The following is a 26375-nucleotide window of genomic DNA, read 5'->3' on the forward strand; positions in this document are numbered from 1 at the left end:
GGTGGTTTGCCATTAACTTGGGCGCAGACATTTCCCCACAGAAATAACTTTAAAAAGTTAATGACCAAATACAAGCAACGACATAATGACGTCCCCTCAGCTGTGTGTTGTGTTTAACGCTAATTAGCATTGCCATGCTAACACCCTGAACAACGGTTTAAAAAGGTGTCACGGCACAGATTCTACTCAAATAATTTGTTGGACCAAAAGATGCTTAATGCGTGTTTGTCAAGATAATAATACCTCTCGCGATAACCGACGGGCACTGAGCACCATTGGTTTCCGTTCATTGAATTTAACAACTAAAAGCATACATACACTAAACTGAAATACTTCTTTAGTAACGTTCACAATCTCTGCAGCACTCCGCCCTCCTCTTTTCTATTTTTTATCTTTCCTCGCTCTTGGAATTGGGAACCAATCAGAAACGTTGTCACTTTGAGCATATTAGCATGTTGACGATAGCATTTAGCATAACGCACTTTAGCTAACAGCATGTGAATTTTATAAATATATGGAGGAACAATTATTGACATAGAATGTATAGGTGTATGTTCATCAACATCTGATGTTTTCAATTGTTATTCAATATTATGGAAAAGAAAGGTAAAAATGTGATTTGTTCATTATGAAACAGTTGTCAGCTTTAAAAAAAAGGACGAATGCCACAAGACTTACTGCATATTATTTTTATTTTTCAATATGCATATTAAATTATCATCTGTTTTTATTCTTTGAATTCCCTTCGACAACTCAAGGTTGTCGTCTGAGCAAGGAATATTTCAAATAGTTCAGTGCAAAACAGCTAAAGCCAGGTTAATTCAAATAAAACATCCACCCACCCCAAAACTAAAAAATAAGAAAATCATTCTTTAAAAAGCATGTAGTTAACACATATAAATAAAAGTGAATTAATTTAAAGAGAAAAACCCTATGTTTAGGTGTAGGTTCCCTTGTTTTGCAGCAAAGCATCAACTTACAAATGTCCACCTCATATACATATATGAATATCAACATTGTGTATATCATCATATACTCTTGTTACAATCTACTAGAGGTCCATGTTAATCAAGTGTTAATTGTTAAATGAGGTGAATTTCTGCCCATACGAAGCTCAAGAGTACTCAGGGTTTCTGCTTATTATCCAACAATAATTTAATGGCTACATGCAGTTTTTCATCACTGTTCAGTCTCAGATGCACCGTCACACACACCTTGCTGTCCGCTATACGCAGGAACCTTGAGTACGGCATGTGTGCAAGCAAAGGCGCGCACACGCTGTTCCGCTAAGTAGTGAGGGCCCTCATCTCCACAGTCACTGTGAGTGGATCGAACACTGGTTGAAAAGGCATCGTCTTTATCTGGCATCAGCTCAAACTTCGACAGCTGAAACACTACATCTCACACACACAGACACAACATCATCCACTCAAAGAAATCATCTCATTCATCCTTCATTTTCATCACAACTTCTGTTCTCCATCTGTTCTCCATCTGTCCAGAAAGTTTAGTCTACCCACAGTGCATCAGGCTCCCTCTTCTCTATTCTGGGTGAATTAAAATAACTTAAAACAAAACTTAACTCACTGGTCCATCTCTTTTCATCCGTTCACACACTTTTATTTCCTTACTTTAGTTCAAAACTCTCTTAATTCATAAACGCATTCTTTCAATGTCTCCTAATTTCAATCGATCCTCGTTTTGCTCTGTTCATTCATCATAAAGTCTACTTTGATGTCAACATGAACATAACCTACACCTATCTTTTTTCAACTACAGGTCTATTGTATGTATATCTTATTTTTCTTTTCAGTGTCCTTATATCATTTCAACAAATCACAGCAAACAGTCATCCTAACACACGGGCAAAATATACAAACTCATCTGAACATGCGCACACAAGAAATAAAAGGCCCATGTAATATGTTAAATTGTCAAAAATGGAGTGCAATGAAGATGTACCGACGTTAGAGACACACGTAAAGACTCAGAGACAGACAGGGTCTTTATGGACATTTCAAACAGGGGATTGAATTGGAAGTTTTAAGTGTCCCTGTTTTGTTGTGTTGATTACTGTGGGAGTCCCGAGTTTTGGCAGGTTTGGGAATTGGCAGGCAGGGATTCTGGTGATGGGTTTGGTGTGAAAGCGATAAGAGCAACCGCTGGGTGGGAAAAACTGTTCTTTTTCAAGGCCGTAAATTTTCATTTTAGATGGTGAACCGATGAGGCCAGTGTGAGAGCCAGGAGGAAGCCACTCGACGCAACGAAGGGTCAATAAGTTAGAGCATGAACGATTTCCTGCAGAAAAACAAAAGCGGTATCTCAGAGTTTCAGAAGTCGCAGAAGCTGAGCGTGGTGTCCAAGTCTCTAGCCTTGACAGTTCATGGACCCGTAATTTGGCCCTCGGTCTTATTTCGTCTCCCTCTAGTCCTCCATGGCCCTCTGTCAGCAGTCAGAGACTTCAGAGGTGTTGGAGTCACTGGCGAGTTTCCTGCGTTGCCTCACTGATTTCTCCTCATCCTGCAGAGAGAGTTATTTTTGACCTGTTCAATATGTCACAGTGACATTGATATATGCTAATACCAATGTCTTACAGACCCCATAACAGTGCTGTCTTTTCCCCAAATATACCTCCATAGATTTCTTTTTTTCTCTGGCACAAAAGGGGGAATAACTGGCAACATTAAAACATTAAACCCCCCCAAAAACATTGGCATTAGCTATTGGCCAAATTCGTATTTTAAACATCCCTAAAACGTTACAATGGCATTGAAGAAGAACATCTATTTAATATGGATCGGTCATGTTTTCGTGTGCTTACAGTCTGAAAGACTCCATTCTGGCCCCACTCTCCAGGGGAGTTGTCCTCAAGGTCCTCTTCCTCTTCTTCCTCCCCCTCCTCCTCTCTCACCGTGTCCATCCCGTCTTCCTCATTCTCTGTCAGACAGTCGGACTCCTCTGCTGAATGAAAAGATTTAGAGGACATATTACGGAGAGAGAATTTATTGTGTGACTGAGCCACCTGGTTTAGATAGCACCCATAAAATATCAGGGACATCTCCCACTGTACTTCATTAAAACAGACTATTTATTACACTCGTTAAATCAGACGTGATCCTGAGGGGGGGAACTGTACATCTATAGGAGGACACTGCTCTAAAAAGGACTTTTAATATATATTTAAGCCGCTCTAAAAGATAAAGATAATGACTTGGCAAGTGATCGTTTACCTTCTGCAGCTACGTAGCTTTGGACTGGCTCTATCCTGGATACAATCTCTGCAAGGTCAGTGAAGTCAGCTCCTGGACACGAGCAGGACTACAAGACAAAAGAAAATCATTATACACAGACATAAAAATGTTGATGGTGAACATGCATTTAGTTATACATCAACCACATTACATATCATTTGTGGTGCAAGTGCTGTTCTTACGTCAGTTCTTTTGCTGTCGTTGTAGTCGGCTGAGCGGTGGTCCTTCAGCATGTTCTCGATAATGTCGCCTCGGGCCCAGCCAGTAAACAGCAGCTTGCCGTGCTGGTAGCCCACATCCTGACGTGGATGAAACAGAAATACAAGGTACTCTGAACCGATGATGATGCATTTTTTTGTTGTTTATTTTGTTACATGACATACATGACACATATGCAGTGCCTGGCATTTGAACATTTACAGTGTAAATCATCCACCCTTCATGAGGACAGACGTCTTCAAACTGTATTGCAGATGTGCTGCTTGGGTGGGCGTAAACGAGTGCAGTGCTCATTCGGAACGGGCCGATTGCTCGCTCCGGGTAGTGCTGCTCGCTCCGGGTAGTGCTGCTCGCTCCGGGTAGTGCTGCTCGCTCCGGGTAGTGCTGCTCGCTCCGGGTAGTGCTGCTCGCAGCGCTGTTGAGAACCGCTGATCGCTCATCGTCTCCAGGGAAGTAGAGAGGAGGCTGGTTCTAACGTTACTTTATCCAGCAGCAAACGTGAACTGTCAATGAGCTGCGGCCGCTAAAGGCGATGGAGACCACATGCTCGACTCAGGCCGCAGGCCCACTGCTACACAGATCCCTGTTGCTGTTTATCAAGGTTTATTAATACTGCACGTGTCCAAATTACACCGACGGACACTGCACTACCTTGAGCCCATTTTTATTGAATCATTCGTCTATGATCATGATGTTAACAGTATTGACTGCATCTTTTTATACAGTAATATCTATACATCAGTCTTCATAACAGATGCACATGGATTGATACCCGAGTAGCAACATCCTCTTTGCGAAATGAATCAATCCGGCTCACACTTGTCACCATCAATACAACTGTGCCCTCATTCGCTTGCAGTGAATGAATCAGGGCATCACAATTAACATGTCATGTTTGCTAATGCAGTGTATGGACAAACAAACAAAAACAACAATATCTATGAAGTAACTCACATAGATCTCGTCAAACTTGCCGAAGTCCATGGTCTTGAAGCGGTCGATGGGCGGTCTGATGTACTCGCAGTAGGCGCTCTTCTTCACCACCTCCAACTGCCGCACACAAGACACGTAGGCCAACCGAGACTGGATCTCTGCCATGTCTGGCACCTGTAGCAGAAGATGATGTCAGGACCACAACGATGGGGTCAGTATCATGTCAGGACCACAATCACCAACAGAAATATTTCTAAATCTGCAGACTCAGCAGCAACCACCCGTACTGTACCTTTACTTTCTCTGCCCAAGGATTGATCCGTTTCCACAGCAACCACCAGCCAGACAGGCTGTCGCCATAGTTGCAGAGGTCGGTCTCGTCTTGGCTCCCCACGTCGATGGCAATGACGGTCCTGGCCCCCATGTTCTTCGCAATGTCCGCTGTTTGACGTGTAGCGCATACACCAGCATTCACACACGCGCACACAGACGTACCAACACAGCACGACAGAATCCAGCAGCAGAGATGGTGAGACAGTGGATTCTGTGTTATTAAGCTCGTCTCAGGATAACATCTCTAGACGGTCATTTCACGAGCCACAATGTTCAAACAGACTAACGCCACAAAAATATCATCTTTTTTAAGTTGTCAGACACACATTTATAGCCAATTAGTGACCAAAAAACTTTCTCGTTGACTTGCTAGTGTCCAAAAAAGCATTGGGGCAGTGAACATTTGTGTGGTGTTGAGCCTTTTCAAAGACAAAACAAAGCTGAAAACATCTCACGAGCCCAGCACACTGATCCAGAGTGCCAAGAAAGAAGCCAGAGAAACCATCAGAAAATAAGCAAGTTGATTTTTCAAGGCACCCTTTAGTTGGATCAATCGTTGGGCCCAGAAAGCACCATAGATCACAAACCTCAAGATTGAGTATTGCTTGAGACATAATAATACACATTAGTGTCATTATTCTCATACCAAGTAGGGTATTACAACGGCTCAGTCCAGGGCTTTGTGACAAATGGCCGTGTTTCACCGGTACGGAGAACATTCTTGATCATTACTACACAGAGACGGACTCGGGGGAGTTTTCATCTGCGCACCATATTGAAAGCTACATGTCTCACTTAAAGTCTTATTTCTGTTAACATAACAGGAAAGTGTGAGGATGTATTCAATGATCCGAAGACAAAAAAAAAACAGCTGCCCCCTCGTTCTTAACAGATTGCACTACATTTTCCTCCGGTTGAAATGGAAGCAAATACTGACAAATCTAAAATGAAGCTTCAGTATAATTACTGTAGGGCTGGGCCAAATGTTGAAAATCATTATAATAAAGAGGGATATTTTCCCATACCAATGATTTTACAATATGTATCCAATGTATGTATAATCCTGTAGAAAACAATCAAACTGAAGTTCAAAGCATAACTGTTATGCTTTACATGAGGCTGAGCTCCTCATAAGTGTAAAACTAAAACTTAATTTTGTTTTGTTTTAAACTACAATTTGATTGACAGAATGATGACATGATACAATCAAATAACCACCGTATGATTATGTTAAAAGTCAATTAACGATATTATTTATTTATTTATTACCCAGCTCTACAGAAAAGTGCTCATTTCAACATGAAGGGAACCAGACTTTCTCAAAGCAGACTGGTGTCTTCTGCCAAAAAGAATTGCAAAATCACTCTAGTTTTAAAATTTCAGAAGTGTAAAAAAAAAGAGGTAGTCCCTCCCTCTTACGATTTTTAAATCCTACAACTTTTTGACACCAGGCTGTTTGACAGACAAATATCATACCCACCTCTTCAATGTGGTACTAATTTAAGTGTAACCTCATCATTGAATCCCGTTTCAATTTAATTCTAAATGCTTACTTTTTCCCCATCTAGCAATGCTGAATTTTACAGATTCTGATAAAGCTCAATCCGTTTGTATTGTTATATTTTAAAAATGTGTTTGATTAATTAAGATTGATTGAATGTATTTTTTCTTCTTAATTTGATGGTTTGAACCGGCTCAATATTTAGACAGGGAAAACTTAGCACACTCCTCTAGGACCACCAGACTTCCTTCAATTAGCATCAAGACAAGCCAATGTCAATATACTTACCCAGCCTATTAACAACTTGATTATAACCCCTCATAATAATCATCCCCGTCCCTCACTCCACCAAACCCTCCTCTGGGGGACAGGAGTTTAGTGGACATTGAGGACTGTGTGCTGGGGGGTGAAGGGAGGGGGGGGTCCACCTCTACTTGCCTGGCAGGTTGTTGATGTAGCCACCGTCCATTAGCAAGTTTCCATCTTTGGGGTCGCAGAGAGGCGGCAGGTACCCAGAGAGGGTCATGCTCGCACGTACATAGCGCCACAGAGAGCCTGACACACCAGGGAGGGAAGGAGGGAGGAGGAAGGGGGAGGGGGATAACATCTCAATAATGTTTGCTATACATTTCAGGTTAGTTTCGACACAGAACGCAATCCCAACATCAGAGGGAGGTCGGACAAAGGAAGGTAGCCGATCCCTGCAAAGGCTAGGACTGTGGTTCTGCCCACCTTTAGACTCTGCTGTACACCACTGCAAACCTTGTTACCTTGCACAGAGCCCTGTGCGTGCGTAAGGTAAAAAAGTAAATGGCAACCATCACAGAGCACCAAGGCAGTTTGGATCTCCAAACAGTGTGACAACATCAGCGTTTCTCAGCAACAGCTCCTTTCCAAAGCCAAAATCAACAGATCCTGTATATTCAAGTTGAAACCAATCATGTATTTTGTATTTTGAATGATCTACATGCCAGAACGAGCAGCGGCAGATGTTGTGACAATGTTTGGAGAGCTCTCACCGTGAACATGGCAGGGAAGCACCCAGCCTGCCCAGTCCTGCAGTCCAGCTCACAGCCAGCAGGGGGCAGGAGCAGGACGGGTGCTGCATGGGTTGGAAGGATAAGGAGCACCACAGAGAAAAGCAAGGGGTACATCTGTATGTGGAGAATGTGTGAATGCTGAGGAGAAATACTTTTACGGAAATAAGAGTTTTGGGAAAATATTATCACCTACAGCTTTCCATTTGTTTGCTCTAGACTTATTGTAACTTAAGGGCTTTATTCCATTTGTACAGGAGCTACGGTGTGAAACAGCAGGATCCAGAACACATATTCCTGTATAATTAAAACATATTTAAAAAAAACTAAAAAGTAATACATGCTATAAAAAAAAGAATATATATATATATATATATATATATCTTTTTTTTCATGATAAATATATTGATTGCCTCGCAGTGTTTTACACTGGCATGCACACAGAAGCAAGCGAAGCCAGGGGAGAGGACAGGTGCCGTGTAGGAGAGACTGAACATGTTTCCTGTAGGTAGAGGTGATTGAAATGAAACGGTAGGAATTTCGAAAGGACCTCCTCATGGGAACCAGCTGAAGGTCAGTCCACCGAAACACAATGATCCACAACAACAGACAGATGTGATGTTGACATGGTGCAGCCATTCACTATCTCCAGTAAGTGTCAACTTCAACACTAGAGCTTTCCTTTTCTCAAAACAAGCACTACCGTATGCTCTCTACACCAAATCTCACACTGAGAATCCAGCTACATCAAAATCACTTGAGTTTGGCCAAAATGAGCTACCTGTAAGTTAGCAACTGCATTTTTGTAACTATATCAAAATAAGAAAGTACAGTGGTGCTTACAAGCCGCATCCAGAACTCTATATTTATAAAAGGGGAAGATAAAAGTTAAACAAATAAACATAGTGGGCCAGAAGAAGCCAGTCCATCATGCATCTCTCCGTGACTCATAGATGTCAAGACATGCGTGGGCAAAACCTCACATCTACTAAGAAAGTGAGCGCTTATATTCACAGGTGGCGCCAAGCTAACTTTGGAAAGTCTGCTGTGTGTGAGAATTATAAAAGCCAATTTGAATTATTGATATGTACCAGTGAAGGATGAGGCACTGGATAGTAGTGGAAATAGTGGATTTAGTCTTTCCTTCCAAACCATGTGCTCCATGGGTGGGGTTAGTTACGAGTGAGAACTCGGGAGGGAGAGGACAAGAAAGAGTAGGAGGGTAGCCGAGTGGTTCGTTGTCGACTTAGGGATGGAGGTGGAGGTTGTGGTGAGCGGGCGTTTAAAATCTGACCTGGGACATTGTTAACATAGCAACCATCCACAAGCAAGTGGCCATCCTTGGGGTCACACAGGGGAGGTAAATAGGGGGTGTAGGAGGCGCTGGCTCTAACATATCGCCAGACGCAACCTGTCGGGAAATGGAGATGGAGAAGGAGGAACACATCAAATATGGGCCGGACTCAACGTCACAGATGGCGAGAGAGAGAGAGAGAGAGAGACAGAGACTAGAGAGAGAGAGACTGATACAGAGAGAGAGAAAGAAATGCCAGCAACATCGATGAGGAGTGCAAGACGCTGCCAGGAGCAAGTCAGAGAGGAAGGGGAATACATTGTCAACAAAATGATTCACTTATGACTACGGTATCTAACCGAATGCAGTAAATTCTAGTACGAGGCCAATTTTAAATAAAAGCACACTCTACGGCCAATTCAATTGTACTATTCTACTGTTGAAGGAAGTATGATAGACTTTGTTCAGAATGATGACAAGATACCAAAATATCAACACAATAACATTTACTAAAAACGGCACAACGTAGGCTAAATTTAATTAATCTGTGATATAAATGACAACAAATATGTTGAATGAATGACACCAGAGGTATGTAAATTAACTTTACAACCTGAAAACAGTAATGCAAGGTTTGTTTGATGAGTTCATTAATGATATTAAAAAAAGTGTTATTAGCGTTGTTAGATGGCTGGTCGGACAAGGAAGGTGGGAGGAAGGCAGACAGAGAGCGAGGGTGAGATAGAAAAAGACCACTAGAGAGGCAGGACAGGAGGACGGAGAAAGACAAAGAGGGCGAGAAAGAGCGAGAGAGAGTCCGTCATTTAAAGAAGTGCTTTTTGGCGGTAAACTAAATTCTCGTAAATGTAGACTGAAGAGAAAAGTGAAACTGGACAATGTTTTAGAGGAAAGATCTGAGTCTTGGTGGTTTTTCTCACTAGATAAAACTAAAGGAAGAAATGCCAACTCATGACACTGTTCCTTACACCCATTAGAATAGCACCACGCTAGCATTGTTTGACAAAAGCACAGCAGACAAACTACAGAAGTGATGAGTAAGAGAAGCATTGTGGGATGTCATCAAGAAGCCAAGAGGAAAAGCAGGGTGGAGTGTTCTGGATCCTACATGTTGACACGGACATGGGAGGGAAGTCAGCGACTACGCAAGTTATTTTGTTTATGGCGTATCCTATGGATATGCTGTGATGTCTCTATATGCAGAAAGACCTGACGGAAGTGGTATATACATAGAAGGCATAATCTGGGCGTTTTAGACACAAATATGATGAACAAAATAAACAATGAAATATCTACAGGTTTTTCAATTCAGTGTATGAAACGGAAGAAGTTAAGCTGGGAAGTTTAATAGAAACAGAAAAGAAAAGAAAAACAATTAAAAAGGAAGGAAATGAAGAGTGAAAAGGAAGGAAACTAGTGCAGTAAAAGGTAGAGGCTGATGATAAGAACGATAAGACAGAGGGAGGAACAGGCTTTGCTCCAGCAGTTAATTAATACACATGCAAACATAAGTACACACACCCGTCAAATCCAGTATTCAGCCTGAATTATAACAAGTCAAAATACGGCCTTCACAATTAAACTAGCAATGGCTTTATTTAATGCACAATGCTACAATTTGTTTTTGCATTAGATTGTGGTACATGGCATATAAAACGGCCCACTGGATTTGCAGGGTTGGTCAGAATAGATCTACTTTAGCTAACGTTAGTGATGATGCATTTCTTACGCAAGTCAAACTGAACACATGTTTCATTATTTCAGTAAATACAGACACAAGCATATAAACATCGACATAATGTCTTCTTTTGTACATATCTGGTGAAATCCCTGTCTAAGCCCTTGGTCGTGGTATACTCCAACCAATATTGTAACTGGCATGTTTATGGAGGCAAAATAGTGGATTTTTCAACTAAAATGAAGCAATGCATTTGGCTTTGGTTGCTGCAATATATGCAGGCGGGCCACTCCAACTTATTTGGGTTATTTTACCACCCCTAAACATACTCTTCCTTGCAATTCTTCTATAACATGATGTAAATGGCTGAAGTTATTTTCAAAATGTTGTCTGAGTATTGTGTTTTAGAATTAAAGTCATTACATTCTACTAGTTTAAACACATTTTGTTGTGAGGAACTTAAAACGGACTTGCGAGGTCCTCCAGCTGGTGTGGTCACTATTACACCACACAGAGTCGTAGTAACTGCTAAGTGCCATATTCAACAGCAGAGAACACACCATATACCATACCGTATTTCCCAAAGTTGTGCTGACTAATACAATACTTATAAGTGTATAATTCGTTATACGTAATTGATTCGTTTTAAATGCTACAGAGCCTAAAGTGACTTTCAATATATTCAGTTAGGTAATATGATTTATTAACTGTGCCATTTTACTTCTGACTGACTACTGCGAGCATTACTCCCTGTTGAATATACATTTCATTAGTTCTCAGAGTAGTATTATTGATTGAGTTGTGTTAAATGTTGACTTAAGCATTTACGCATGCCCTTCATCCTAAATTAGTTTTTGATCTGTGTGTGTGTGTGTGTTTGCATTCATGTGAGCATATCTGAAGAAAGTACCGCCTTGAGCTTATCTAAAGTTAAAAAAGAACTTTAAAAAAAAAAAACTTAAGCCAATCACAATAGTGATTTGATAAAGAGGGCCGGCGGCCCCGGCAGTCAGCTCAGCTGTCACTTACCATCCTGGTGAACACGCATGGCTGAGGCCGTGATGTCAGTGGTGACATTGAAGTATGGCAGCCACAGGTCCTGTTGAACAGAGAGTATCTCAGTGTCATGAACCGTGTGTGTGTAATTAATATATATATATATATATATATATATATATATATATATATATATATATATATATATATATATATATAAAAAACTACTGTCCTAGTGACTTCAAAAACAAGATGTTCTGGCAAACTTTACTGCAGCAGTACAGAAATACTCTTGAAATACTTTGTACAGCAAGCTCTCACCTCGGCTTGCTTGTCCTTGAACACTTTATAGATGCTGGTGTTGAAGGCAGAACCAGAGAACATGGAGGTGATGGGATAGGTCAGGTCCAGGACTGTTTTGAATACAGAGTTCATTGCCTGTTCAACAACACAAAATATAGAGAAATCAGACACAAGTCTATTATTAACCACCTGTTTATAACCATACCATTTTCGCTTCTCTTCAGTTACTTGGCGTTCCCCTTCAAACGGATAGAAAGACATTGACTTGAAGTATAATTAAACTGTTGGGTAAATTAAACCTTTTTCATTTCCAGAGTTAACATGTTAATAATGCATATAGATGTGTGTTGCACCTTGGACCATTCTCTGGCTCTTTGTTTGGTTCTCACGGCACTCCTCTCCTCAGCGTACAGCGCTCCAATGAATGAGCCGATTGACGTCCCACCTACTATGTCAATAGGAATCCCTGCTTCCTCCATAGCTTTGATCACACCCACATGAGAGCAGCCTCTGCAGGAGGGAAAACAAAAAGAAATCTCAACAAAAGTCCGTTACACTAAATTACTTAAAATGATCTGCCAATGATCTAAGTGGTAAAGAATGTCTTGAGATGTTCCTTAGGCATAAAAAAAAAAAAGTACATTTTCGTCATCTGAATTTAGTTTGATAAGACAAGTTTGTTTCATAATATTAACTTCAAGTAGGTAGACTTCATTGTTAACATGACAACGCCAAGACTTGTGATACCCAAGCTGCTCTCCACATGTCTGTACTGATAGTTGTGGCTCACCTGGCTCCCCCTCCTCCCAGCACCACGGCGATGCTGTTTCCAGTCAGGACTCGGGCCAGCCGAGAGAAATCACTGTGCCTGTCTGCCGTTTTCTCAAACACCTTCTCATATACATCCCTCTGCACAAACAAAGAAAATACAGATGAAAATACAGTAAAAGCTGAAATCATATTAAGTGCATTAATCCATGATTGCACACATAGTTTACAGCTATGAAGGAGTGGCTAATGAATTCCCCTCACCAATGGGTCTACCTTCTAGCGAGCATAGCATACCATACCATAATACAGAATATAAGTAGTACAATTTCATAAAAAGTATCCGTCGTACTAGTTTACTAGGACTGCGTCTGGAGAAGACCCTGCGGGGACACTTGAGGTGCAGATGACCGGAGCACCAGCTTCGCATGTTGAGCCACTCAACCGTCCTGGAGGGGCCCGGCCCGTCCTCTTTGTGCAGAAGCACCAGCTGCTTCAGCGCCCGAACTGCTGTGTTCTCCAGCATCTGCTCCAACTGTAGGGGAAGAGAAGAAGATGGTGACAAGAGTTAGAAAAGAGACTTTTTTTACTTTTTAAATGTGGATCCCCTTTTACCTTTCCTTTCTTAGAGACACACATACCTCTCCCAGGGTAGGTTCCTGGTCGCCCAGGCCGACAATGAGGATGCAGTCAGCCTGGCGGATGCAGCGCTGAGTCCACGGTGTCATGCTGTTGTCAGTCTGGTACAAGACAATCCGATTGATGTCCTCTTGCTGGGCCAGCCAGCCAGAGAGACGGTACTCGTGGATACTGACGGATACAAAAGAAACACAGGGATGATGTTATAGAACTGGGGGTTGATTCCCAAAAAAAACAGACAGTGCCTGAGAGGAATGGAAAGTGACAGCAGATCCAAAATATGTAACAGAAAAAAAACAGGGAGAACTATGGGAGAGAAAGAATTAGGAACAGTTGAAGCTGGAAAGCTTGTGTGTTGATGCCTAAGGAGACTCAGAACTGAGTTGTTGTTAAACTGACCTGTCCAAAGCAGAGGCACCCAGCCGCTCTCTGATTATTTCGCTGGTCAATAGCAGAGTGGGTCCTACAAGTTACAGAGACAGGCAGACAACTGAGGCATTGTAAAATGTATGAACACATAAACCTATAAAGAATGTGAAACTTCCATGTGTATTCTAATCTGTACGAGGAAGTAATGTAGATGTATAGTATAACAAGGAACTAAAGAGAAATCCCAGATTAAAAAAAGAAAAAGGGCTGTTGTGGACAAATGCAAACTCTGCGGGCCTACCAATGGCACTGAGGGCGTGGCTGAGCTCCAGGTTGAATGCGTTGATCGGCACCTCATCACATATAGGCAGGACAGCCACAGTGGAGAGGTTGCTGGCAGGGTTGGTGACGTCAGCACTGGCTGTCATACCGGGCAGACTCAGGGCTGAAGCTGGAAGACAGGATCACAGTGTTTAAATTGTAGTATACTATATGTCAAATGGATCAGGTTGGACTCACAAAGACAGAGGGACGGAGCATCTTTTTGAGAACATAAATTGCTCCTTATCGTCACCTTACCTGAGAAGGGCCCCCGACCGTGCTGCATGTTCCCCAGAATCTTCTGGCTTAACAGGTGGATCAACCTCGTCACCACCTGAGCAGACATCGAGCATCAGTACCGTTTCAGCCGCACGCACAACCACAACCGGATCAAGAGGAGGACACTGACCTGGGGATATCGTCTTTTGATGTTGTTGAGCGTTCCCTCGGGCAGTTTGACCAGCTCTGTGTCCCTCACAGCGTGGACGGTGGTGGCTCTTGGCTGTCTGGTCAAGGCCTCCACCTAAAGTATGAGGCAAGTCCACCATGACATGTAATTGTATAAGAAAGTAATACGTAGAGCTGTACCAAAAACTTAATTCATAGCAAATTATAAATCAATGCACTTTTTTTCATGTCTATTCTATTCAGCTAAAACTTAGTATTTCTGCATAGTTGCAGATAAAGGTCAGGCTACACTAATATTATTAGTATTTTACTATTTGCAGAATTAGATTCCAGAGCTGGTCAGATTGTTTCCGACTTGTGTGATCTAAACATTTCCATAACTCAAGAGCATTGTTAAGTTCAAAAGTCAACATTTTTTCTAAAAAAGGTAGAAGCAATAATTTCTAAAATTCCCAAAATAAAATATGACGACAGACATTCAAAGCTGCATTTGAAAACCTCAACAGCAGCTTCGGATGAAAAAAATAAATAAAAGACATTTGGTAAAGCCTTGATAATAATAATGATAAATAATTGTTCGACATTTCAAATAACATGATTGGGTTTGTCATTTCAGTCCAAATAGTGGGAAAATATATGAAGGTATTAAGTATACAGTACATGTCCAGCTCAACTACTAATATATACAATACATCTTATTAAAATGGTCCTGATGTGGTCAAATCTACTCATATTGTATGACAAGCAATTAAAAACAAAAACACTGCACTACGCACAATAGCAGCTCATCAAGGCATCACAATAATAGCACATGTTTTTTTTCAGCTTCATATATCATTTTGATAGCTGAGGTTTCCTTTACAGGCAGACGGAGACCGCGACTGATGGGAAAAGACTTGTTCTCACCACTCCAATGAGGTCTCCTCTGCCGTATTCCCCAACTAGTTCTTTCTTGCCATTTGCCTTGCGGATGACTGAACGTAGACGTCCATTCAGAACAATGTATGTGCAGTCTGACTGGTCGTCCTGTCTGTGGATGTGATATTACAGTAGCCATGATGAATAAACAGTAAATCAATACACTGAATAAATAAACAAAGATGTGATACGAATAAAAAAAAAAACAGGGAATCAACCAAGTACAGGAAGCTAAATATTTGTTTTACCGGTAGAGGGCTCTGCCGGCCTCCACGGCCATCCAGTCAATAGCGAAGTCCATCTGCCTGACGAAAGGGGACATGCGGATGGCCACTGTGTGAGCCGCGCTCAGCACCACACTGGGCTGCTCCCTCATGATCCTGCAGGGGGCGGCATACAGCACAGGCATGAGCAAGTCTTTAGATTGTTTGCAAGTAAAGTTTTGGAAGTGATTCAATTGTTTGCATTGCATTCACTTTTACTATTGTTCAATGTATGGTTTTGCTATTTGGTTAAATGTTGTGCTTTGTATTTATGTGAAACAGTGTACGCTTTGGGACCCAACACAATGATGTGAAATCAAATCAAATTAGTCTGGATAGAAAGTTTCAGTTAGAAATTGAAAGGGCTTTAATAGAATGTGCATTGTAGCACATATAATGGGGCACTGTTGCTTTATTAATAGATGGCACATAATGTTAGACTCAGTTGTATTCCTGCTGAAAGTTAACTGTAAAAAAAACAAAAAAAAACAAAACAACAACAACAACAAAAAAACATCCAAGGCAATGAACTCACTCGTAGAAATCTGACTTTGAGATCTTGAGGTAAGTACAGTCGCGGATGGCCTTGATGGTGAAGATGAGGGGCTCTCCAGTGAGCACAGCGAGCTGGCCCACCATCTCCCCCGGGTGGGTCACAAACAAGCAGACGGCTTCCTGCTTGTCAATCATCCGCTGGTAGACATGAAGACAACCAGACAGGACAAAGTGCAGACTCGCGTCCTAAAAGAGTCAAATGGGAAGGAGAGAAAACAGAAAGCGGGGCGGATGAAAAGAGGTTTGCTGTATTATCTGCCATTTCGTTTTTTGTTGCAATGATTAAGTATATTTACTTAAAATACTTGCTACTACTACTACTACTATACTGCACTACAAAAAGGCAAAGCGCAATAACTATATATTTAGTCATAATTTAAGTAAGACTTGAATCTGAATGTTTTGACTAACTTAAAAAAAGTTATAAAATATGTATATAAGGACATGTATGCAAATAAAGAAATACAATAGGAACACAGGTATAAAATAGAGTAATGCATTTAATGCCTATGAGCTATCAACTGAAAATTATTAAATACAAGTTTATTTATTTATTTTGGTATAATACATGCTTACGGTATTAAGCATGGCAATCATGTTTGGGGCTGTAAAACTAATCAGACTAGAACTACGTTAGAGCCTTTCTATCTGATACACTTTCCAATCTAACCTGAAAACTTTAAACTCCTTTTTCCCCTCAACTTTACTGCTTTTGTAGTAGCTGCAGTGGCCCCACAAAGGCAGACAAGTCAAACAGATCTTTAAAAAAACCAAAACAGGTCCAGTAAGTCTGGTGTTTTAAGTACCTGGTCTCCCTGTCTGGCTATGACAGCTCCTGCTTTCGCGTGGTGCAGAGTCACTTTTCCATTTAGCAAGGCTGGGTCCTGGATTTAAGAAGAAAGACAAAGAAAAAACAATCCAGTCAAGCAGGAAGGAACAAAGGAGTCAAAGTGGATGAACAATGTGGATGAAATGTCTTCATTCTACTTTGTTGATGAAAATCAAGCCTCGGACAGCTATGCAACATTCAGTTCAGTTTATATGCTTGATCTAGTTACACAAACATGATGTTTTGAAATATTAGATGTAGCAATACCAACTCAAGTGACACACAGAGTGGGTTTACCACATATTACAGAAATTGTGTGTATATAACTCATGCTAAAAACTGCTTTCGAATTCAATCTGCATGGATGTAGCGCGGAGAAGTTGAGCAATTTAAAAAAAAAAAGAAGAAGAAATTATCCTTTATTAATCCCCTTGGGGCAATTCTTCTCTGCATTTGACCCATCTTTGGTTAGGGAGCAGTGGGCTGCCCTGTGGGGCGCCCGGGGAGCAGCTGGGGGTTCAGTGTCTTGCTCAGGGACACTTGACATGTGAGCTATGGGGGGACTGGGGATCGAGCCGGCTACCTTGTGGTTACTGGACGACGACTCATCCCCCTGAGCTACAATGTGTTACAGTTACCCGTGTCCCAGTTCAGCTGAACTCTGGCTTGTCATCAGGTTATTTTTGTTTGTTTGTTTTTTTAAGCGTATTTAGCATTCATATTTATTTCTTACATACAACCATACACACAGGAACAGCTCATGTCTCAGCACCTGTGTGCTGAGACATGAGCTGTTCCTGTGTGTTGGAACTGGTTCCTCCAGAGTCGGCTTGCTGACTGACCCCCTTAAGCAGATGCTCCTGGGTGATTTGAGACAATGTGCTCACTTGAGGGGAAAAAAAGAATAGTGTAATGAGCCTACTATTATTTCTTAATCCCTGAGAATTCGGTCGTACAGTATACCGTATATAATGATTGTTAGCACTGACTGCATGTTTAGATCCAGCTTTACTTGCAGTAGTTTGACTGCTTCATCTGAAAAATGCTTAAAAAAACTAATGTGATGATATGGAAACAGCACTTGACATATTTTAGATACATCTAGCATGGTACTTTACGCCTTAAAATATCTTCCTGTCATGTATTATTTTAATTTGTATACTCTTTTGCCTTTATGACAATATAGGTATAAAGCTCCATCATGCATTAAGAACAGAACACATTCATCACATGGGCTGTGTGATGAATGTGTTCTGTTCTTAATGCAAATATGTCACTCATCACCTGCGGGTGCCAGAAAAAGACACTCTATGAAAACAGGTCTTTGAGTGTTTATGCTTGATTTTGGAAAGCATCCAGATACAGTCATATAGATATGCGTCTATGATTTGATGAACTGTTACTAGTTCAGATTGTGTAATATAGCATATGAGAAATATTTGCTCTTTCTTTTCAATAGTGTCTGTGACATTCTACTTCAGTGCCATGTGTTACCACTACACCATAACACAGACACACTATCAGTAATCAAAAGAATTAAACAAACCTCAATCTTCATGAGTTTGAGGATCTCTTTCTGAGCCTCCTCAAACAAAGCAGCAGTGGATCGACTGGATACAGGTGTAAAAATATTGTCCACTCCCGACTCTTCCTCTGGGTACAGATAGATCCCTGAGGGAACCTCGTCCACTGTCACCCTCCTCTCCCGCTGGTCCTGGGACACACACTGGAATCATACAAGTACAAATTAATAAACATAAGATCTGAAATCTGTCCCTAAAAAAATATTAATTAACTACGAATTATCGTGATGAGATAATTAACTAAATCTGTCATTTATAATCTGATGTATGTCAGATAATAGCGTGTTCTTGACCGACTGATCTATTCACGTTTACGTGGTCACTTATAGAATGTTATGGACCAATACAAATATTGTAATACCAAACAGCTGAGAGCATTTCTTTAAAAGAAAAATGAAAAAAAAACTCTCAAGAAAGAAAACATTTTAGGAGCCTCAGAAAGACATGTTAAATATGTCCAGCACTTGACAATGTACTAGACTACTTTGTTGTTATTTATGCCCTGTTGCGGACTTTTCGTCTTGGTTTTGAAGGACCACTGTAACTTCCGGTGCGACTACCCAATTTTCAACCTTATCTCATTTGTGTCTCCAGAGTCTGCCGCGTACTAACCCGAGTAAACGTAGGAGGGGTGTTGCCATCCTCTGCAGAGACAGATATCCGCCCCCTTTCGTATGCCATGTCAAAGTCCGATCGCAGACTTTTCTGCATACCTGCACAGACAAAAATAAATATCCAGTCTTTAATACCTTATACACAGGTTTCCATCGAAGCAAAGGAGTTACAACACATGCCATATAGCCAAAATGGATGCAGAGTTCAAAACAAATGAAATCTAAATTTCTGCAACTTTGGCCAAGCTTAGCATGGTGGACCTTTCTACCAATATTGTCATAAAGGCAATAGTGAGAAGAAGAAGTGGGCAAAAAGACTGCAGTTTGCTCTCAGTATGATTTCATTGCTGGCTATCATGTTTCAACATCTATGTCTTCATGCAATAAATGTCTCTGTGTTTACGTGCCGCAAGCTGTGAAGATAAACCAATCTATTCAGCCAGGGCTTTTCTTTTTTTCTCCTCACATTATAATTTTTTTCCACTTTATATCTATATTGAAAGTTGTATAATGCATATTTATATTAATTATATTTTATTCAGCTAGGTTTTATTCCACCCTGTTTTACGACTAGTAGAGTTATTATAACTTTAAATGATCTTATATGACACTTATCATTTTATTGTCTTGTCATTGGTCTCAAATTGTAAAATGTTGAAGTGCTCTAACCTGTATGAAAGATGCTATACAAATAAAGTTTGATTGATCGAGTGATGGTAACTTTCTTAACCTTTCTAACTGTTTAATTTAAAGCAGAACGAAGAATCTCTCTTTTTAACCAGCTACAGCAAGGTTACACACTATTTATAAAAAAGAAGCCAACTACAGGGGTTCATAGTTTGAATAAATCGCTTTCAATATAATTTGAACATGTCCAAAGATCAGGTAAACATTGTGTATTGTAGATAAGAATGACATCGTAAGAACCGGGAGTGGGCTGATTTTAGGACACTCTGACCCCTTTCACCTGGCATCTCCGCAATGTCTCGACAGAAGTACTTTATCAGAATAGCATCAGTAAAAACATATCCTGTTTATTAATTAAACTAAAGAACATGATAAAAATATTGTCTCTCTGAACAGGAGACACGTCCCTCACCAGCAATGTCCACAGGCATTGAGATGGTCCTGCTAAGAGTTGGCACTGTGGATCCATCCTTCCCTTGTTCCCCTCCTGCACATACAGGAAACCACAAATTACGCTTTTTAACAAGAAGCCAAAAACAAAAGTAACACGAAAGGAAACTGGAGAATAAAGATTTTTTTACACTTAAGCTTGAATGGAATCCAATAAATATATAATTAAGATACATGTTTTCAACATCGCAGATTGACTTTAATTATATTTCACAGAGTAAGTCATTTACAACTTTTATATTATATTACAGTCTTTCTAGTTTTTTTTTCCCCACCTGCAGCTTCTCCCTTAACGGCAGCTTCCCGATGCTCCTCAGTTACGGTCAGGCTGCCGAAGCGCTTGCCATGCCGGATGGGACTGGTGCGAGTTGGGTGAGGTGACGGAGGCGGCAGACGCGAGGGCTGCATTTCCTGTAGGACAAGTGTGAATGGTATGATATGATGTGTGTGAGAGTGGAAACTGACACACATTAGCATTCAGCGACTCAAATCATAATTGAAACAGCATGTGTACTGAGCTAATGATGAAGAATTCCTGATAAATGCCAAACCACATCACCAACAGATGGTTGCATGGCTGTCTGGTGTACTGTGGTGTGTGTGTGTGTGTGTGTGTGTGTGTGTGTGTGTGTGTGTGTGTGTGTGTGTGTGTGTGTGTGTGTCTGTTAAACTTACATGGCTAAAGAGCTCATTGGTGAGCCCCAGATAGTTGTGCAGGGCTAGGACTGTAACTCTTTGGAGACGAACCATGATAATCTAAAGAGAGAACATAAGAAGTGAGTCGTTTTCCATAAATGCAAACTGATCATCAAATCCGCTTCAGTTTTAAGAGTGCAAACATTTTTGACCAACAGTAAAAGGGAAACGAAAGATGAGGGAGGGAGAGAAACACAAAAAAATAATGAAGAGGATTAGACACACAACTCACTTGTACCACCCGCACCAGGCTCTCAGGGTACTTCTCAAATATAGCGAGGAAGGCCTCTACAGGTAAACGGAGGACAGTGGAAACCTCTGCAGCCCGTGCCGACACAGTTCTGTAAGGCTTCTGGTGGCCCTGGACACAAATATCCCAAAGAATACTTCGGAAAATGTTCACATACTAAGAAGCTCTGATGTGAGAGGCTGCTTTTTCTTGTCGGTTCTCGTATAGTCTTGTTGTTTTTAGTCCATTTAAAACATCTTAATGTATTAACACTTCATTTACGATGGGAATTAATTCCATGCAATTTGATACCGGCTTTTCACTTAATTACAACTACAGATCAATGTAGATGAGTCACATGTAAGCCATTGGAAAAGGTTGGCTGGTTAATGTGAATGACGTGAGGAGGGAGGAAGTGGGCGCGGTCCGACACAATGTGTGAATAACGTGCATGTGCGTTATGAAGAAGCATCTGTGTATACAGGTGTGGCGTAGCACACTCGTCAGTGGAGACTTTTTGAGTGTTGCAAGAAAAGGGTGTGACATACTGTGATGACATCCAGGATACTGAGGAGGCTGTGGACACTGTCTCCGGCGTACACCTCCTTCACCACACTTTCTTTGCCATCCTGGGAGACGGGAAGAAGACATACCAGGCAACTTGAGTTAAAAAAGCAATGTTTGCTAACAGCCATAGCCCCTTAGTTCCCTAATGAAATTATCTGAGTCAAATGTTAATAGATGTTAATGCCCTGATAAAGTCAGAACTCCCATGGTTAAGTAAGCCCCTTGATTTGCTCTCATGTACAATACGTTTTTGCATATTAGAAAAATAATTCTAATAAAATGTAATCCCCAAACAAAAACAGCTAAAACATGCATGAAATTCACATGTAATCATGCACACAGAAGCTTGCGTACCCCTTCAGTAAGGCACAATTCTAGTTTTCCATCCTGAACCACGTAGATGCTGCTGTCAGGCTGGCCCGGCCTGAAGACGTACTCCCCTTGTTGGAACTGCACAAACACCATGTGTTTACAAAGCTCCAGGAAGAGGGGCTTCTCAAAGTGACCCAGCACACTGCCGTGAAGGACAACAGAGAGGTTAGGAGGTTTGTGCACACACACAAACAGGTGTGTACAGGTATAATCACTCATCTGTATATACAAAAAAATAGGTGTTAAGCTGCATGGAATGCTATTAACTGAGCTTTATTGGCACGGTTTGCTTGGCAACCGCTGCACAACAGGACCAAACATCACAAAGGCATCCGGCTCATGTCTCATCGGAGTAGCTTATCAATCATGCAAATCAACTTCAGAAGACTGCGGTAGATAATAACACAGATACGACAAAGAAGAGAAACCTACCGGACATTTTTGAGCATGTAGAGCACCTCAGAGGGGAGGTGGGAGTTGGCCACATCAAACTCGGTGAGGTCAGCCTCCAGCACTGATGGAGGAGGCTCCTTGGTCTGCAGGATGGGCACCTCCTTCTTAAAGCGCAGGATCCTTCACAGCAGAAAGGCAGTGGGAATAGATGGGTAAGTGTGAACCACTCACAGAGAACTGGCCATGACAGTAGTAGAAGCTGTATTTTTGGAGAGTGAGCTGGTGTACTTTTTGGCAATGCTAAGCATCTTCTGCTTCTTCAGGCGCTGCCGAGAGGAAGAGGATGTACCCACCAGGGAAGAGGTAGACTGCGAGACCTGTTGAAAAACGTATTGGTTTATAAAGGTATTCCTGGGATAGCAGTAGACTAAGAAACTAGAGCAATGGCATGCGGCTCACTGGAGGTCAAAGCCAGCCCGTGATAACTACAACAGGGATTTATTTTTGCCACACACTCACTTTGCGCATGATCTTTCGCCCATAGAACATGACTTTGTCCCTCTTGCGGAAGCGGTATTTGGGTACCTCCTGAGCTTCTATGTCAAAAATTTAAGAAATGAAGAATAAAATTACCATAGAAATATAAACAAGTGTGCATTTTGTGTTGACTCGTCATTGCGTACTCTCGGTGGCGAGATACGTTTCACAACAAATACTGACTTCGAAGCTGGATCCTCCGCAAGATGAAGAAGATGAGGATGGCAATGAGGATTATGGCGATGCCTGCACCAATCACCATCCCCACCATCTGAGGAGAAAAGAAGAAAAGAATAGAAGGGTTGTTGAGGTGTGTAAAAGGTTCAAATCTGCAAAATGAAACATTGAAATCAAAATGTAAACGGAAATGATATTTACTTGTACATTATTTAACTTGTGTTAGAAGTATCACTTCATTATTACTATTAACTAACTATTATTGAGCTACATTGTATTCTCTGGCTCTCTCTTTCCATTGTGAAACATGAATGGCATGGCAGTGATACAATTTCCTGCACTCACCATGCTCGTCTGTAGTTCCTCCTCCACAAGTATTTTGATGTTATCAAACCCGTCCTAATGTAGGAGGAAAAAAACGGGAAAATGACTAATTCAAATAAACAAACAAAATGTCTACGTGCTAATTACTTAGTAGCATACCCAATGGCTGCAACCACCTGCAGCACATTGAGCCTGAAAAACTGTGTGGGCCTGAAGGTTTCACTTCCATTGAAGTGTAATGGAATGTGTGAATAAGGGATTTGCCCTGGAGGCAGGAACGTGTGACTGCCTACCAGTGGCCGGGAAACAACAGGAGAAGGATGTGAACATATTATCTGACCTTCTTCACGCTTGTACCCTTCCATGTGTCTTCTCCTGCGTCTTACTTTCACTTTTCACTCTGTTAAAAACTCACCACTCCCTATGCACTGACGGAGGATTCCCGATGTGAAGCTGTTGGGTTTACAGGCTACAAAATAGAACGCTGTAAAGAGCAAACCAGGGCTGGATGGCTAACTGCAGCCCAGGTGAAGGGTGAAGCTTTTCCACGAAGGCATTGAAACAAACCTGTAACTGCAGGGAGCACATGGGCTGAAAACATGACATAATGAAAACTGAGGGCGCTTGACTTTGGCTGAGGCAGAGTGGGACAAAGCATAAAAGAAACCGAGAAGATAAGTGGAAAGCCTGAAACGTCTTATTTATAATCATGTGCATTTCCTATCAAACACAGAGGAAGAATACTCATAGACAGCTGAGTAGCTTTTCATTTTGGCTTGATTTGACTTTTATGTATCAGTTCAACACCAAACTAAGCACTTCTTTACACATCAAAGCAAGACTGTCAGTGCAGGGAGAGGAGATCCTGTGGTCAAGATAAGCCTGTTTGTTATACTGTGTGTGTGTGTGTGTGTGTGTGTGTGTGTGTGTGTGTGTGTGTGTGTGTGTGTGTGTGTGTGTGTGTGTGTGTGTGTGTGTGTTGGCTGTTCAGCAAATGAGACTACATGTCTGTTAACAGTGGTTATTGATTAGTGTGTGAGGAGCTAATGGTTATTTGGCAGTAAAAAAGCCGAAGCTGGACACTGGGGATATTGACGGCGAGGCCGGCAGATGGGTGAGTGCACTGACCGGATGTGCACAGAGAAATATGCTTTAGCTGGAGGCTTCAAGAAGGCGCATTGGAGTTTGGAAATACAATTGTGGAAAGTGTTCACGTGGGAGCAAATTTACAGTCTAAAGGTGATGGCTCCAATAAACTCAAAGTATGTTGCTAGTAAGCAAACTGTCAGCAATAAGAAAATGATGCAACTTTCATTTTCAAAATCCCCAATGATTTGGGGAAGGCCGCTTCATCGTGTGAATTAACCTGCAATTGAGGCCGTTTGAACTCTCAAGTTCGGCTCGGAGAGAAGTTCTGAGTTCACCAGCCACATTCATACGGACGAAACTTTGGAAAAAGTTGTGTGGAGTTGAGTTTGACGCTAGTTAGGCGGTTTGTTGTCATGAGCTGCTATTGTCAGCCGTGCTGCTAGATGGCCGCAATCTGTGGAGTGTAATTGTCACTTAACATGTAACCTTAGTGAATTTGCTCATTAGTTAATACACGATATTTGAGCTGTGTTTTGTGCCCCATTTGTTTTATCATCATGCAAATAAATGCAGCGAGCAAACCGACCTCGCTGGTGACGTCTCCTTGGACCTCTTGTTCTGAGGTACTCTGTCCCATTGTGACCCTGTTTCTTCATAGGGATGGTCCATCAACGGCCACTGGAAACAAAGACAACCATACAAAACATATGTCACACACATCTCTTTCATGAAAGATATTTTGACACATCGCAGTGGGAAAAGCACATAGAATAGTTGAATGTCGGCTGCGAAAATGGTCGATCAAAGGGGGAAATGGGCCTACGTGCACAAACACGTACAGAAATCAAAATATTTTTCTTGACTTTTCAGCTGCATCCATGGACAGATGCCACCTTACTCGACACCCACAAAAATCCATTTCCTCCTCAGGACTCCGCAGTTTCTTTAAGGCTGCTGCCCAACGTCTGGCTATTTAAGGCCTTTCTCATTTACTGCAAACTACAAAATCACCTCAGTAGCACAGTTTGTTGTCTTATTAAGAAAATGTGGTTTTGTAACAATGGACACGCATGCACACAAACAAACACTACATTGTTCCAATCTACTGCAAAACAGTGGGAAATGTGTTTCACAAGAAAGTCTTGCTACGAGGCAGGCGGTTGGAAAGTCTCTGTTATTCTTAACAATGATTATCATATTTAATCGCTCCTTAAAATCACTTTAACTGAGTACTAGAATCAGAGAGGGATCAAATGATTGCATCCTACTGTGACAGGCTTTGTCTCCGTCATACAGACACACAGCAGGGTATCTAGATAAAACTATCCAGATGGTAACCCCATCCCCTCTTTTTATCCATCCATCCACTTCCCTAGGGGATGATCCTCTTACTGTCCCAATTAAATGTTACTTCTATTGGTGATTCAGTGAGAACATTAAAGGCAGCATAATAAAACAGGCCATAGTTTTTACTCTACAATTTGCTCTTCTGTTACCATTTTCAGCAGGTCAATTTGTATACTTGTATGTGTGAGTGATTGCAGTCGTTTTGAAGAGGTTTTCACCAGCATACAGCCTAATGGATTTGTGAGAAAAGCTGGAGAGAAGAAGAACATGATCTGAAATGTTGGTCTCTTTGAGAAACTAGGGACAACCTACAGTCGTGTTAATGAAATGTATTTTTTTTTTTTTGCGTTGGTCCAATTGTCCTTTTCTTTTCTCTAACCACTCATCTAAACAACGACCCTACATAGAAAGAGGTACTTCTACATACTGTAACGTTTTAACAACCCAGCTTGCTCCTCTTTAACGTTATATAACCACGCCCAGTATAACCAGAATGATGTGATCATGGAGCAACTACAATAATTGAAGCAATAATGAAGCAATAATTGAAGCAATACTGATACAATAGTTCCCAAAGTTCATCCAGGTCGGCTACATACCAGTTCCCTGCCCACATCTGCCAGAATGGACAGATTCAGCTGACACAGGCCTATGTGCTGTGGCCGGGACAACAAGCT

At 41.4% G+C, this 26375-nt stretch overlaps 1 protein-coding gene across 1 annotated transcript; it reads right to left on the reverse strand.

Moving 5' to 3' along the window:
• Positions 1–689: 689 nt before the first annotated feature.
• Positions 690–26375, reverse strand: pnpla6 (patatin-like phospholipase domain containing 6). The gene is made up of 37 exons (XM_079220056.1): positions 26298–26375; positions 24938–25029; positions 23284–23337; positions 22945–23032; positions 22744–22820; positions 22513–22601; positions 22264–22404; positions 21814–21973; positions 21441–21521; positions 20896–21024; positions 20643–20723; positions 20243–20378; positions 19930–20004; positions 18829–18929; positions 18180–18347; positions 16611–16688; positions 15785–15990; positions 15235–15366; positions 14975–15098; positions 14070–14183; positions 13919–13994; positions 13641–13790; positions 13370–13433; positions 12973–13141; positions 12684–12866; positions 12354–12472; positions 11917–12073; positions 11582–11698; positions 11294–11363; positions 8569–8685; positions 6676–6792; positions 4696–4844; positions 4425–4577; positions 3434–3550; positions 3231–3318; positions 2822–2961; positions 690–2520 (listed from the first exon to the last, which is right to left on the reverse strand). Exons 2-37 carry the CDS (start codon positions 24986–24988, stop codon positions 2446–2448), a joined length of 4146 nt encoding a protein of 1381 aa, XP_079076182.1. The 5' UTR covers positions 24989–25029; positions 26298–26375; the 3' UTR covers positions 690–2445.

Source organism: Taurulus bubalis (genome assembly GCF_910589615.1).
Source record: "Taurulus bubalis genome assembly, chromosome: 6".
Classification (NCBI taxonomy): domain Eukaryota; kingdom Metazoa; phylum Chordata; class Actinopteri; order Perciformes; family Cottidae; genus Taurulus; species Taurulus bubalis.